The sequence below is a fragment of the Delphinus delphis genome, chromosome 15 (assembly GCF_949987515.2).
Source record: "Delphinus delphis chromosome 15, mDelDel1.2, whole genome shotgun sequence".
Classification (NCBI taxonomy): Eukaryota; Metazoa; Chordata; class Mammalia; order Artiodactyla; family Delphinidae; genus Delphinus; species Delphinus delphis.
Genome location: NC_082697.1, coordinates 4,622,671 through 4,635,663, shown reverse-complemented (window position 1 = coordinate 4,635,663; position 12,993 = coordinate 4,622,671). Strand labels below are relative to the sequence as shown.

Genomic DNA, 12,993 nt, shown 5'->3' with positions numbered 1-12,993 from the left:
CCTGGGATTTTCTGTCAGCACCAGATGCTCCAGACCAAGAAGCCGGGGTTGGGAGGGTACCTCAGTCCAGTCAATGGGGCCAGGAACCTTCTCTCCTCCTGAGCACAGGCCTCCTAATTAGGGGAGGCCCAGCCAGCCCCACAGAGCAGCTCTGAACTGCTTTCCCCAAATACGGTCACGAATCCCACCCCTGCCAGGGACCAGAGTCCCAGAGGGACACCCCAAGGTGGAGGCTCAGCTCTCAGGCTCTGGGGCCTGGCTGCGGCGGCCTCGGGCTGGTCCCTCTCTGCTCCGAGCCTGCTTTCTTTCTGCAAGTTGCAGAGTCGCACCCTGCACTGTGGGGCCTCCCTCACAGGATGCCAGGCGTGTGGCAGTGACTTCTTCGCTGGCAAGGGTTAACCAGGATCACCAACGACCTGGTTTACCCGACTGTATTCACTGAAGTTCTACCGTGGGCCAGGTACAGCTGAAGCTGCTGGAAGAGATCCCAGTGACTGACTCAGTCCTTCCCTTGAGGCAGAGAATAAGCGTGGATAAATCAGACACTGATCAGTAAGCATTATAAAGAACAGAAAGCAGAGTGACGGGATGGATGGATAGGACAGCCGGCAAAAGGAGGCTGCTTTTCGGGGTGGGGGTGGGGGGATGCTCATGGTGGCTTCCCTGAGCAGGTGACATGTGGTCTGAGACTTGAATGAGGGGAGCTGAGCCTCTGCAGATCTGGGGGAAGAGCTGCTGGGCAGCGGCCGTGGCACATGCAAAGGTCCTGAGGCAGGAAACAGCTTGGTGTGATCAAGAAACAGAAGGAACCCCAGTGCAGCCAGGGCAAGGGGAGGTATCGCTAGACCTAGGGATTTTATTCTGTGTGCACTGGAAGCCCCCAGAGCGCTTTAATTAGGACAGGGCAGTGGCGTGAAGTGAAGGTGCATAACAGAGAGAGCTGGGGTTTACCTCCACTTGTTTTATTCTCTTTCACACGTTCTCTCAAGACACTTCTCTTCCTTTCTTTAGAACCGTAATCCCCTTGGTTGACTTTAATAACCAGCAGGAACATTTTTCAGGCTGTTTAATTTTATTAAAAGATTCAAATTTGATGATAAATGGTGGTGTGGCTGCCTTAAGCCTTGGATACAAGACTTGCTCAGCCGTGGACATGTTCCCACCACCCACCCTCATCCCCACCAGGAACACTGCCACACCGCCCACCCCCATGCAGTCTGAGACTGTAAATAAACAAATTATTTCTTGTACTTTGGTAAATATGCCATGAACACTCATAGCTCTCTGAGACCTACAGAGAATATTAACTCGGATTTTTGGTTTTGTTTTTAAGAAGGCTGTGTAGATAGGGTAATTTCAGCGGGCTGATTGAACCCCACACAGCCGACAGAGGACAAGGGCTTCCCTCAGAAAGCACCATTAGCCTCACAGACCATTGTTGTTCAAGATCTGTGATAAGAGCCAGAGACAAGGGTTCGGGCAGAGGAAGGAGGGCGTGAATCATCGCACAGCATCCCGGAAACCCTTGAGCCCACCAGGATGCCGGTTAATTTCACAGTGTACAGACGAGGCTCTGGGAACACAGGCAGGGTCCCTGGAGAGGCACAGCCTGTCCCCACCTTGATGACAGCCCCCTCTGAGCACATTAGCACTGCAGCGAGCAGGCTGGGTGAGGGGTGGCCCTCCGCTCCCTCCTCCTCCAGATGTGACCGGGTACCCGCTGACCCTAGGATGGTCCCAAAGACGCGTCGGAGGTTTCCCTCCCTCCTTGTCAGCCAAGCACAGGGAATCTTGAAAACAGAGGACGCCTGTGCAGGGCTAATTACAGAGCACGTTAGTGTCACCGCTGTCATTAGTATTAATTACTTTCCAAAGGCTGGAAGCGCCGCTTTCCTCCAAAGACCTGACCCCGGCTGCCAGCCCTACACACTGGGGTTCGGTGTGGATGGGGCTGCCTTTATTTGCTTCCCGGCCGGGGAGGGCTGGATTTACCCGCTCGCCGTGTTGACAGCTCGAGGCCTGACTCGCAGAAGCACAGGCAGGCGCAGACAAGACGCCAGCAGTCACGACTCGAGAAAACCGAGCGGCTCCCAAAGAGGCGAGCCGAGCCCCCTGCCAGCGAGCTGAGATGCGCTGGGAGCCCGAAGCAGCATCTTTAATTCATGGCTCGGGTTTCCGTTTGTATTGCTAAATTCAAATGAATCATCTTTAAACAACAACCCACGGACTCTGCAGAGCAGCGGCAGCACACGCGTGCAGAACCGTGTTTCCATTTCACTGAATCTCAAGGGCTCAGGGAGGGAACTGGGGTGCCGTCGGGCAGGGAGACGGGTGTGGTCCACCCCCCGGCGCTGGTCCGCGCGCTGCCCGGGAAAGTTGGGAGTGAGCGCTTAGGAACTCGGAGCAGTTGACGTTGCTGCGGTGCCTGAGTTTGTGGTCATGATTCGCGTTGCTAGCCGTGGTGTAGGCTCTGCAGGCGCTGTTGAAGCTCAGGTCCTGAGCCACTTAGGATGCAGGCCGGGCTGTGTAACCGTCCAGGACGGTCACGGGTGGAGGAGTCTGTGCCAGAAGGGAGTCCATGGGGTCGGACGAGTGTCCTGAGGCACCGTCTGGAAGTCAGAGACCAATTTCATAGCCACTGGAGGAAGGCCAGCCCGAGAACCAGAAGCAGGAAGGGGAGAGGGGCCGCTGGGGGGCCCAGCCCCCCACCACTGACGGGCGTCTGCAGCAGAGGCCTGTGCTGCGGAGGCCTGGAGAAGCCCCAGGCCACCCTGTCACAGAGCACCAGGGGTGCTTGGTAGGATGTGGGCCTCTTCTCCGGGGTGTCGGGACTGGAGCCGTCAGTGGGCCTTTGTCCGATGAAGAGCAGGCTTTGCCCGAGGGGGCCCTCCTCCATCTTGAAGAGCTCGTACTCCACGTGGGGGAGCCGGATGCCCAGCGGCAGGCACCCGTTGGTGGCGGTGACATCCCGCTCGGCTCCCAGGTACCAGGCCCCCGGGCCACCACAGCTGCTCGGCTCGGAGAAGTTGAGCATGGCCGTGGTGACCCGGTCCATGGGGGTGACACGGGCTCGCGTGACCTGGAACACCAGCTCGGTGCCGCCACGAACCCTGGCAGACGGCGTGCCCTTGGTGTAGCGGCCGGCTGCGTAAACGGTGAAGGTGGGCTGCCGGCAGGTGGGGTCCGAGAAGTGGTGGTAATACCCTTCCCAGGAGCGGTTGTGCCCATGGAAGGTGAAGACCCTGGTGAGGAAGAGCACGGCAGGGCGCACCTCGCACCCGGGGCTGACCCAGCGGCCGCCCAGGCGCAGGGGCAGGGCCGCCTGGCGGGGCAGCACGGGCGGGTGGTGCTCGTCGGAGCGGGCGATGAGGCTGCAGGCCGGGCAGGGGCGGGCGTGGTGCTGGCAGAGACAAAGGGAAGGCGGTGACTTCCGAGGCGGGGAGGTCAGGGTGCACCCGCGGCGGGCTGGCTCGGGGTCCCGCACCCGGCCGCCCGTCACCCCTTCCCTTCCCCCCTGCAGCCCGGACGGTCACTTCACTCTTCGTGGACCTCAGGCGGCTCCCCCATCCTCTGGGCCTTTGCACCTGCTGCTGCTTCTACCCGGAACTCCCCCCGGCACGTAGCCTGGCTGCCTCCTTCCCGACCTCTCAGTCTCAGCTCAGAGGCCTTAGAGAAACTTTTCCCAACCACCCCTTGTATGGTGGGCCTCAGCCCCTTCTGGTGCTCAGGGACGTGTCACGCCCTATTTCCTCTGCTCTCCACTCCTTCCGCTTCACTGGAGAGTGAGCTCCAGGAAGCCCAGGCTGTCTCTCTGTGCCTGCTCCATCGCCAGGGCCTAGCACAGTACCTGCTCGCAGCAGGTGTATTGGGCAAACGAAGGAAGGAGAGACGGATGGAACTTGTGTCCTGGGATTTGAAAGAAGTTGTCCTTTCCCACACCCGGCCTGCTTGTTCCCGAAATTCGACCGTTCACGTTTACTGCCTTTCTCCTGCCTGTTGTTACTTCCCCCACCCCCAACTCATTCTTTTTTAGGTGCTTCGTAAGGGCCAGGAGCTGTGCTGAGCACTTTTCATGCACTGTTACCTTACAGCCGCTAAAATTCTCATGCCCTTGGAACCCCTTGCTGAGCGTCTGTGCTGAGGCGTGGCTGAAAAGTTGCAAAGAGATTTGGCACAAAGATGTTCATGCTTGTGTTATTTATAATGGGAAACCCAGCCCCCTCTGCGCTGGTTGTCAGGTGCGGCCACAGTCCTCAGTTGCCCGAGGCTGTTTTCCTCTCGCTTTGGCCTTATTTACAGTTGCCCCTGTCTTATAAATTCTTATGAGCTGGGTTTACAGTAAAACACGTCAACAGGAAGCAGATGCTAAACCAAGTTGCGTGGGAGTCGGTCTGCATTCTGGAGTGGAAAAGCTCAGTCCAGGCCAAAAAGAAACCAGATACAGACTTTTTTTTTTTTTTTTAAGGGAGCTGCTGCCCAGAATTTAGTTCAGAGCATCATTCTGAGAGGTAAATGTCCTGGAACAGCCGCTTGTCAAAGCAGGCGTCCCCAGCTTTTGCAGTTCCAGAAGGACACCCAGGGCCATGGGTGCACACAGGACAGGGAAGGGGAAAGGCATCTTGAAGCGCCCCAGCTGGGAAAACAGCTCCAATGTTTTTTGTTCAAAAAACAAAAGATTTCCATAGTTTGCTGCTGGATGAGTTTCATGCCAAACAAGGGAGCATTTGGGAGTTCCAGTTTAGAAAGAAAATATTGGATGATTGAGAACAGACTTTTTTTTTTTTATTTTGGATTGCTACATTATAAGCTCTTCTTATTTATTTCTATGGTGAACCTAAAGTTGCCTTTTTCCCCATAATACAGAAAACGGTATTATTTTTGGTTTGGGGGATTTTGACCCAGAGGACTAGAAGGCACTTGGAAATGCTAATAAATGGCTACAGAAAGGTTTGTGATGGAAAGAAGCAAGAAAGCTGGGTAGTTAGCTGGAGTGCAGGTAATTGGAATGCTGGCTGGTAAGAGTCTCCTCTCATTTAGGCATTTTAACCCACATTCCAACTGTTGTTACACTCATGTGTATTGACAGGACATAGTGCATTACACCAAAATAATCTCAGGGCTGCCTTTCTCCCTCAAAAGAGATATCTTTTGCAGACAGGACATCTGGGGATGCTGGTTGGTAATTTGGGGCAAGCAGTTTTCTGCATGGCTGGAGAACTAGCAAGACTTGAAGGTGAGAGAGGGAGAGAGAAAGCATTTCCCTCTCTGATGCTTTGGAAGGGGATGGAAGAAAGTACCTGTCTCTATCAAAAACCTTCCAGGCATCGTCGTGCACAGGTCCGGAGTTGCACGTGTTAATAAACAGGGCCCCAGCCAGCAGAACTCACACTTGTGTGCAAGCCGAACTCTTACTGGTTTCAGCCTGTTATGTAAAGTTACACCAGCAGCACATACAGTTTCTAGTTAACTCCCGGAGGCGACGCCAGGCTTAGATGATTTTGCTCAAGCGGTGACTGATTAGGATTCTATATCCAGGCAATGAATTTGGGAATCAAATTGGTTTTCAATTAATTAACTTCTAAAAGTGTTCATGTTTACCATCTGGTTTGGGTTGTGGGCAAGGCTTGGGCTCCGGAGAGCATAAGGTAATGACTGATTCGTTACTTGGGGGGTTTAGCTGCAGTGTATCCTCCTGTGAAATTATCTTCCTTTTTCTGTTTTCTTATGCGGAGGGGGGCGGTTGGTGAGTGAACATTTAATTGAACATCCGTACATCTGGCCCTGCTGGTCCTGTATGTTCTGCTTGGCAACTGCATTGCAGGTTGCATGGGCCACCCTGGCTGGTCAGGCAGCAGGAGGGCAGGAGTCTGCAGCCCCAGAGCCTGGCCTGGGGAGACATGACATTGTCATCCTCCGTGCCCCGGGGTCCGTCCTCTCTGCATTCAGAGCAGTGTGCCCTCCTAACGAGGTGGTGGGTGCCGGTAATCACCCCACCACCAGCGCCTTCTCGGCTCTAAGAAGGATGGACGTCAGACCAGCCTAGAACATTGGCTGCCCAAAGGGGAATCGTTTCGAGGTCATGAAGAGAACTCAGGCTGATTTTCTGATCACGAGGGCTTCGCGTTGTGCTTCTTCTCTGCTACCCAGATCTCTGGTTGGGAGGAGGGAGGTGGGAGAAGGAGAGCAGATGGGCTGAAACCTGGTGCCCCTCCCCCCCACACACACTGGGGATGCTTTGACAAGAGGCTGCTCTCAGGGGTGACATGTTGCCCCGTCCGGTTTAATTCCGTAAGTGTCTAGTATACAGCAGGCACTCAGTACATGCTGAACATGTGAGGGTTGCCTGTGGGCTCAAAGAGCACTTGACAGGGATGCCTGAACTCATCCATTCCCCCATCCATCCGTCCATTCTCACTTTTGAAAGATATCCCTTGGGTATTTCCTACAGACATTCCTAACCCAGAGTCCTAACCTCGACTTCATGTTTACAAACCTCAACCTAAAATCAAAAGTTTCTTCTAATTGTGAATGTGGGCAACAGACCCCTGTAACTTCAGTGGAAACTTCTGCTTCGTGGCCTGGCCGATCTTATATTAACAGTGTTGCAGATACTAGAAACACTGTTTACACTCATTGCTACTCTGAAATAGGGAGAATAAAGAATTCCCATTCATAGTAATCCCACCTCAGAGTGTTTTAAGACTTGGGTAACTCTTTTCATAGAATTGGTTTCTGTTTAAATCCCATGTCTTTTATTTTATGCTTTTACAAATATTTTTCTGAGGAGGGGTCCTGGGGTTTCACCAGACTCACTGGAGTGGTCACGAGGCCCTAGCCTTGCCCACCAGGCTCTGTGCTATGTGCCAGGAGAACTTTACGTACATAAAGTTCAGTTTTTTTGCCTGTGTGCTCGTCGGACAAAAAAGGGCTATCAGATCTTCCCCAAATCAGGAGAGTATGTTTGTGATGTCTTTAAGCTGAAGTCTAGGTTAATTGACTTACGTGAAATTCACTTTGGGGTGGGCACATCTCAAAGAGAGGGCATCTCCCTTTAGACTGCAGCCTCCTGCCCAGAGGGTGGTCCATGGACCACCTGGGAGCTTGTTAGAAATGCAAAATCCCAGGCCAGACCCGCAAACTTGACTGTGCTTTCTAAGAAGATGCCCAGGTGCCGGCATCTTGAGAACAGAGTCTGAGAAAGCGCTGCTCCGCCTGATGTTACTATGACGGGGAGCGCTCAGCGCTGCTGGCTGCGGGGTAACAGTGGATCCACACGGAGCTTTCCAGAGGGGCCTCTGAGGGCTGTGCGGCCGCCTGGCAGAGCTCTGGAGGAGCCGCCCCCCTAGTTCATTCACCAGCATTTACTGGCCCAGCCCGTGTGCCAGCCCCTGGGCCAGTTGTGGGGACACGGAGGGGCACAGGGCCTCCCCCGCCACAGGTGATATTGGGAGAAGACGGTCAGCCAGTATACAAACAGTGCAGCCCAGAGTGTGCCGGGTGCTGGGAACCGTGCAGAGTGGGGATGGGAGGGAACGTCTGAGCCGGGAACTGAGGGAGGGGGGACCTGCCCGTGCATAGCAGGGGCAGGAAGGGACCCTGCCGGGTCCACGAGGAGAATGTCAGGAGGACCACACTCCAGAAGACTCCCCAGGAGTTCCTTCTGTCCAGACCTGAGAAGAGATGTCTCGAGCAGCGGGAAGAGCATGTGCAAAGGTCCTGAGGCAAGCAGACCAGTGCGGGTGGGGGGTGGGGGGAGGGGGGCTGCGCAGAGAGGGCCCTAGGCAGGGGCAGATCCCACAGGCTGTCAGAGCTCGCCCTCCCGGGGCCCCAGACTCACCAGGGCGCTCTGCAGCGGGCGCTGGTAACCGGTGGGCCGGTAGTGCCGCCGCTCCGCCCGGTCGGTGTGAATGTCCCCCAGGTAGAGCTCCTCCACCAGCCGGGGCGCGTCCCGGGGCTCGGGCTGCAGGCGGCGCTGCACACGGACCAGGCTGAGCTCGTGCATGGTGAAGCCCAGGGCGGCCGCGCAGTCCCGCTCAGCCCCGGCACCCAGAAGCTCGTACAGGGCCCCCGGCAGCCAGGCCCGGGCGGCGGGCAGGCGGTGCGCGCAGGCCCGGCCGGCCCGGCTCTGGTCCAGGCGCCCAGCCACGTCGAGCAGGGCGCTGCGGCTGTGGAAGACGACGCCCACCTTGTGCAGGTGGTAGTCGGCCTCGGTGGCGCCCCGGGTGACCCAGGAGGCCCGGCGCAGGCGCACCTTGCCCTTGATGAGCAGTGAGTGGGCGGGCTCCCGGCACGAGGGGTCCCTGTAGTAGAACTGGTAGGCGCGGAAGAGGCGGTTGGGATAGAAGGTGTAGGAGCGGGTGAGGAACTCGGGTCCCGGGCGCACCTCGCAGCTGCGGGGGCAGAGGGGGGTTGGGCAGAGCAGTGAGTCCCCCAGCCTCGCTCCGGGATCCCCCTCCTACAGCCTCTGTTTCAGGCCTCAGCTCAGGGCTGGGAGCCTGCAGCCTCAGTTTCCCCAACTGATCTCAGCCCCACTTTGAGGGCTGGGGGCCTTCCACTCTTGCCTTGTGGCCTCAGCAGAAGCTGTCCTTCATGCCATCCCAAATGCCTTTTTCAGCGGACATCCACCCTCCTGGCCCGGCTCCCCGTGGGTCCCACGGCTCCCCCTTGGCCCAAGAAACACACAGGCTTTGCAGCCAGAGGACCCGGGTTCAAATCCCATTTCCGTCCCTCCCGAGGATCGTGAGCCTGGATAACGCCTGGCTCCTTCCTCTGGGACCGGGAGGCCCTGGACGCACAGTCAGGGTTTCGAGGAAGCAGCCAGCACAGTGGTGGCACCTGGGAGGAGCTTAAGAAACGGGGGCTCCTTCGCACCATTTGGGGAGCCCTGTGCTCTGAGCTCCTGGGGGCAGGGTCCTGCCTGTTCTCTCCCCGTTGGGCTCCTGGCACCTGGTCCAGGGCCTGGCACACACTGGACCCCCAAACCCTGGTCCTCGCTGAGTGAATCGTGAATGATGGTGCTTACATTGTCTCCCCGCTGGCTAAGCTGACGGGCCCCCTGCCACCACATTTCACCCACATCTGTGACAGGCTTGTTGATCTAAACCAGAGAACTTTTCCAGTGAAGGGTCAGATAATAAGTATTTCTGTCTTTGTGGCAGTTACTCAAGATCGTGGTTCTGGAGCTAAAGTAGCCAGAGACAGTATGTACATGGTGGGCGTGGTTGTGTGCCAATAAAACTTTATTTGCAAAGCCAGGCGTCAGGCTGGCCCTGACCCCCGGGCCCTATTCTGCTGGTGATGAAACCATGACTCCTAGACCCCCAGTCACACCCTGGCTTTGGGGTGGATGGTGGACAAGTTCCCCGGGAAAAAGAGCAGGCAGGTACCCCCTGCACAATGTTACGCTAACCAGGTGCCACCTGTACTGTTATTTTCTCGAAATGTTTCATACCAGCGCTGCTGGAGCAGGAGAAATATGTTCTCGCTCACCCTTTTCTTTCAGTCCTTCTGGTTATATTAAGGAGAGAGTCACGGTTGGAGTTCATGTGTCTTTAACACCAATCTCCCTTTTCTTCCAAAGTGAACAGACTCAGGGCCTTAGGCAGGCAGCGAATCAGGTGAAAATTTAATGATGTTGTTTTGTTTTCATTGACTTTCTTTTTTTGTTTTTTTGCGGTACGCGGGCCTCTCACTGTTGTGGCCTCTCCCGTTGCGGAGCACAGGCTCCGGACGCGCAGGCTCGGCGGCCATGGCTCACGGGCCCAGCCGCTGCGCGGCATGTGGGATCTTCCCGGACCGGGGCATGAACCCGTGTCCCCTGCATCGGCAGGTGGACTGTCAACCACTGCCCCACCAGGGAAGCCCAGACTTTCTTTTTATGGTTTCCTCCTATTTATGGCAAGTGGCTCAGCTCCCCATAGCCATAGTGATCTTACGCTTCCTTTAAAAATAATCATAGTGCTGTAAATGGGCACAGTATACCAGTTATCCCCCAATAAAGCTATAAAAATGCATGAATATATTTACACCAACAAAAGCAAGTTGGTTTAAAGAAAAATCGTAAGGAAATACCAGTACAGGCAGTAGTTAAAAATGGAGAGAGGTGACTCACATGCCCGAGGGTGGGAAGATTTGCCCAAAGGAACGCAACAGGTCACACCAGACAGCTCGGTGGTTCCCAGACTCTGGGTCTTTCCCTGCACTACTCCCAGAAAATAGCAAAGCCTGTCTGAAGGGTACAATGGGGGACTTTCTAGGAAGAAAGTATTAGAAGTTTCTAGAACTCTCTGGAATGCTGTTGTCTTGGGGCAGGAACAGCCTGCAGCCAGTCCCCATCCTCCCCATGTCTCAGTTCTGTCTCAGAGTGACCCCGGCCAGTGGTGCATGAACCCCACCTGGCCTGTGGAGTCGAGGAGGGGGCAGAGCCTGGGAATGCATCCAGAGCCTCTTTGCAGAACTCAAGTCCCCTTCCTCCCCCAGTGTGCTAGCAGATGCTTGGCAGTTGGATTTTTCCCTGACCTCGGGAGGTGCGTGGAGGACATGGAAAGTCCAGTCCCTGACCCCAGGATGGGACTGGCCCAAGGGGCTGGCCGGGGAGGAGGGGATGTACTAGGTGTGGAGGAGGACACTGCCTTCCTTCTCCCTGACACTGGGAGGGAGGACCCAGCTGGCTGCCCCGCACATGAGGGCAGAGCACAAAGCCCATCGCCCCAGAGCAGCACTGAGGCCTCTGAAAGGTCAGGTGAGCCTGTCAGGTTAGAAGGAGAATTGGATGGGCAGGCAGGACCCCGGGCCCTCTCTGGCCTACTCCTTCCGGCCTCGGGACCTTTGCACCAGCTGCTGCCTCTGCCTGGCTCTGCCCCTGGCTCCCTGGATGGCTGACTCCTTCCTCCTTTCAGATCTCGACTGAATGTCACCATCTCCGAGAAGCCTTCTGTGACCGCCCTCGAAAGAGCCCTCCCGGGCCGCTCACTCTCACATCCTCCCTTTTATGTCTTTCACCGTCTCAAGTTTAAGTCACTTATTTCTGTTTAGGGCTCGTCTCCGCCGCAGCTCCCCCTGCACCCAGCTCATAGTAGCTCCTCAGTAAGTGTTTGCACAGCAGGTGCTCAGTGTGTGGAACAAGGGCATTTCCTCCAGTTGCTGTCTGTGGCTGGGGCGGGATGCCCGACACAGTCCCGACCTGCCAGGCTCACTCTGGGGAGGGCGACAGCAAGCACGTGCTTGGCAGGCCTCTGGACAGTTGCACGAATTGTACCCGTTTCACAGATATGGGACACTGAGGCTCAGGGTGGGTGAAGCCTCCAAGCCCAGGGGCCTGTGGTCAGCGTGACCTCAGCAGGGTCTTACCCAGTGGAGATCCAGGGCCCGTCCAGGCGTGGGGGCAGCAGTGCGGTGACGGGCGCTCTGCTGGGCAGGAGCTGCTGGCAATGTGGTCCCCAGCGCAGGCGGCTACCCTCTGCCATCCCGGCTGCCTCTGCAGTGTGGGCTGCAAAGCAGACGGACCCGGGTCAGCGATCCCAGCACACCCTGGTTCTTCACCTGCCTGGCCAGCAATGGGCTCCCCAGATCGGGGCGCCTCGAGTCAGCCTCAGGACCCATCTGCCTTCTGCGCGCCTGCCTGCCGTGGCCGAGTGCCGCCGGGCAGTGGCGGACGGGCCCTGCACCCGGGACAGGAGGCAGCCTGGACTCAGACGGGGCCAGACGGTGGGACTCCCACCCCCTCCCACCAGGAGCCCGGGCTCTGCTTGACCTCTGCCCCTGGAGCGGCCAGACCTGTGCCCGCCGCGCGTGGCCACTCCGTTCATGGTCCCTCCGGGGTGCCAGGCCCGGGTGTCGTCCATCCCCACGGGTGGGACCTGGCCGGCGCCGGCTCACCGTGGTGCTCACTCGGGATGCGTGTGGTGGGGTCAGGCTGAGGCGTGAGGCCAGCAGCGGGGCCAGGGGAGGGCTCGGAGGCCTCAGGGAGGAGGCTGTGAGCAGTGGGGCAGGCCCGGGGTCCCCGCCCTCTCCAGACGGGCTCGTCTCGTGGAGACAAGCCAGGCCTGGCCGTGGGAGCTTCACTTCTAGGAGCAGCTCAGAGGTGAGACCACCAGGGCCTTCAGCTGCCAAAGAGCAGCAGCTCCCCTGGAAACTGTCATCCCTGCTCAGAGTCGGGCTTGACGCAGCCCCGATGGCGGGATGTATGGGAAGCCTGGTGAAGGGCGGCATCCCGATGTTACAGCGACAGGCTGCGCTCAGGGGCGGCCGCCTCGACCCGCCGGCCCCGCTCCTGCGACAGGCCTTCCCGGGACACTTCGTCCCACCACGCCTGTGGCTGAAGTGGGTCGGGGGGCGCGGGGGCCTGGCGGAGATGGCGGGCAGCTGGAGAGACCTGCTGGGCCGGTCCAGGAGGCCCGGGAGGGCGTGTGGGCTGAGTGAGGAGTGAATGCATGGTGCCCCCTGCTGCCCACCCCCCAGCACACAGTCACGTGGTCCTGGCAGGGTCAGGAAGGGCAGTTCGGCCAGGGAGGCTGGGGTCCCCGCCCTGCCCCTTCGAAGCCGTCTGACGGGGCCCGTGGCCCCCAAGCTCTCTGCCCCCCTCGGCCTCTCACAGTGGATTCCTCACTTTCCTGGAGGTCTGGGGTCTCACCGGGAGACGCTCGGGGTCCCCAGGGACCAGCTGCGAATACTGGAGTGACACCGACGGGGACCACGATACGGCCTCAGTGGTTCCCGTTCACTCAGGACCGGCTCCGTGTATTTTTATTGTATTATCTTACATTTGCGTACGTCAGCCCAGGAGGTGGTGTTGGCATCGCTGCCTCTGATGGGTAGAGCCACGGGCTGGGCGACCTGGGCTTAGCTGGCCTGGGGCCCAGGCTGCCCGCGGTGGCAGAGCCGGGCTTCGAGCCAGGCCGTCGGCTGTGGCCTGACGGCTTAACCGTGGCCCTTTTGCATTGCAGGCAGGGGGAGGGGCTGAATGAAGGAATGAGTGTAGCCCTGTAGTCCCGT

At 57.8% G+C, this 12,993-nt stretch overlaps 1 protein-coding gene across 1 annotated transcript; it reads right to left on the bottom strand.

Annotated features, from left to right (window-relative positions):
- Positions 1–2,629: 2,629 nt before the first annotated feature.
- On the bottom strand, positions 2,630–12,210 carry APCDD1L (APC down-regulated 1 like). The gene is made up of 5 exons (XM_060032894.1): positions 11,776–12,210; positions 11,621–11,660; positions 11,350–11,488; positions 7,838–8,390; positions 2,630–3,400 (listed from the first exon to the last, which is right to left on the bottom strand). The coding sequence occupies exons 1-5, from the start codon at positions 12,208–12,210 to the stop codon at positions 2,630–2,632; spliced, it is 1,938 nt and encodes a 645-aa protein (XP_059888877.1).
- Positions 12,211–12,993: the final 783 nt, after the last annotated feature.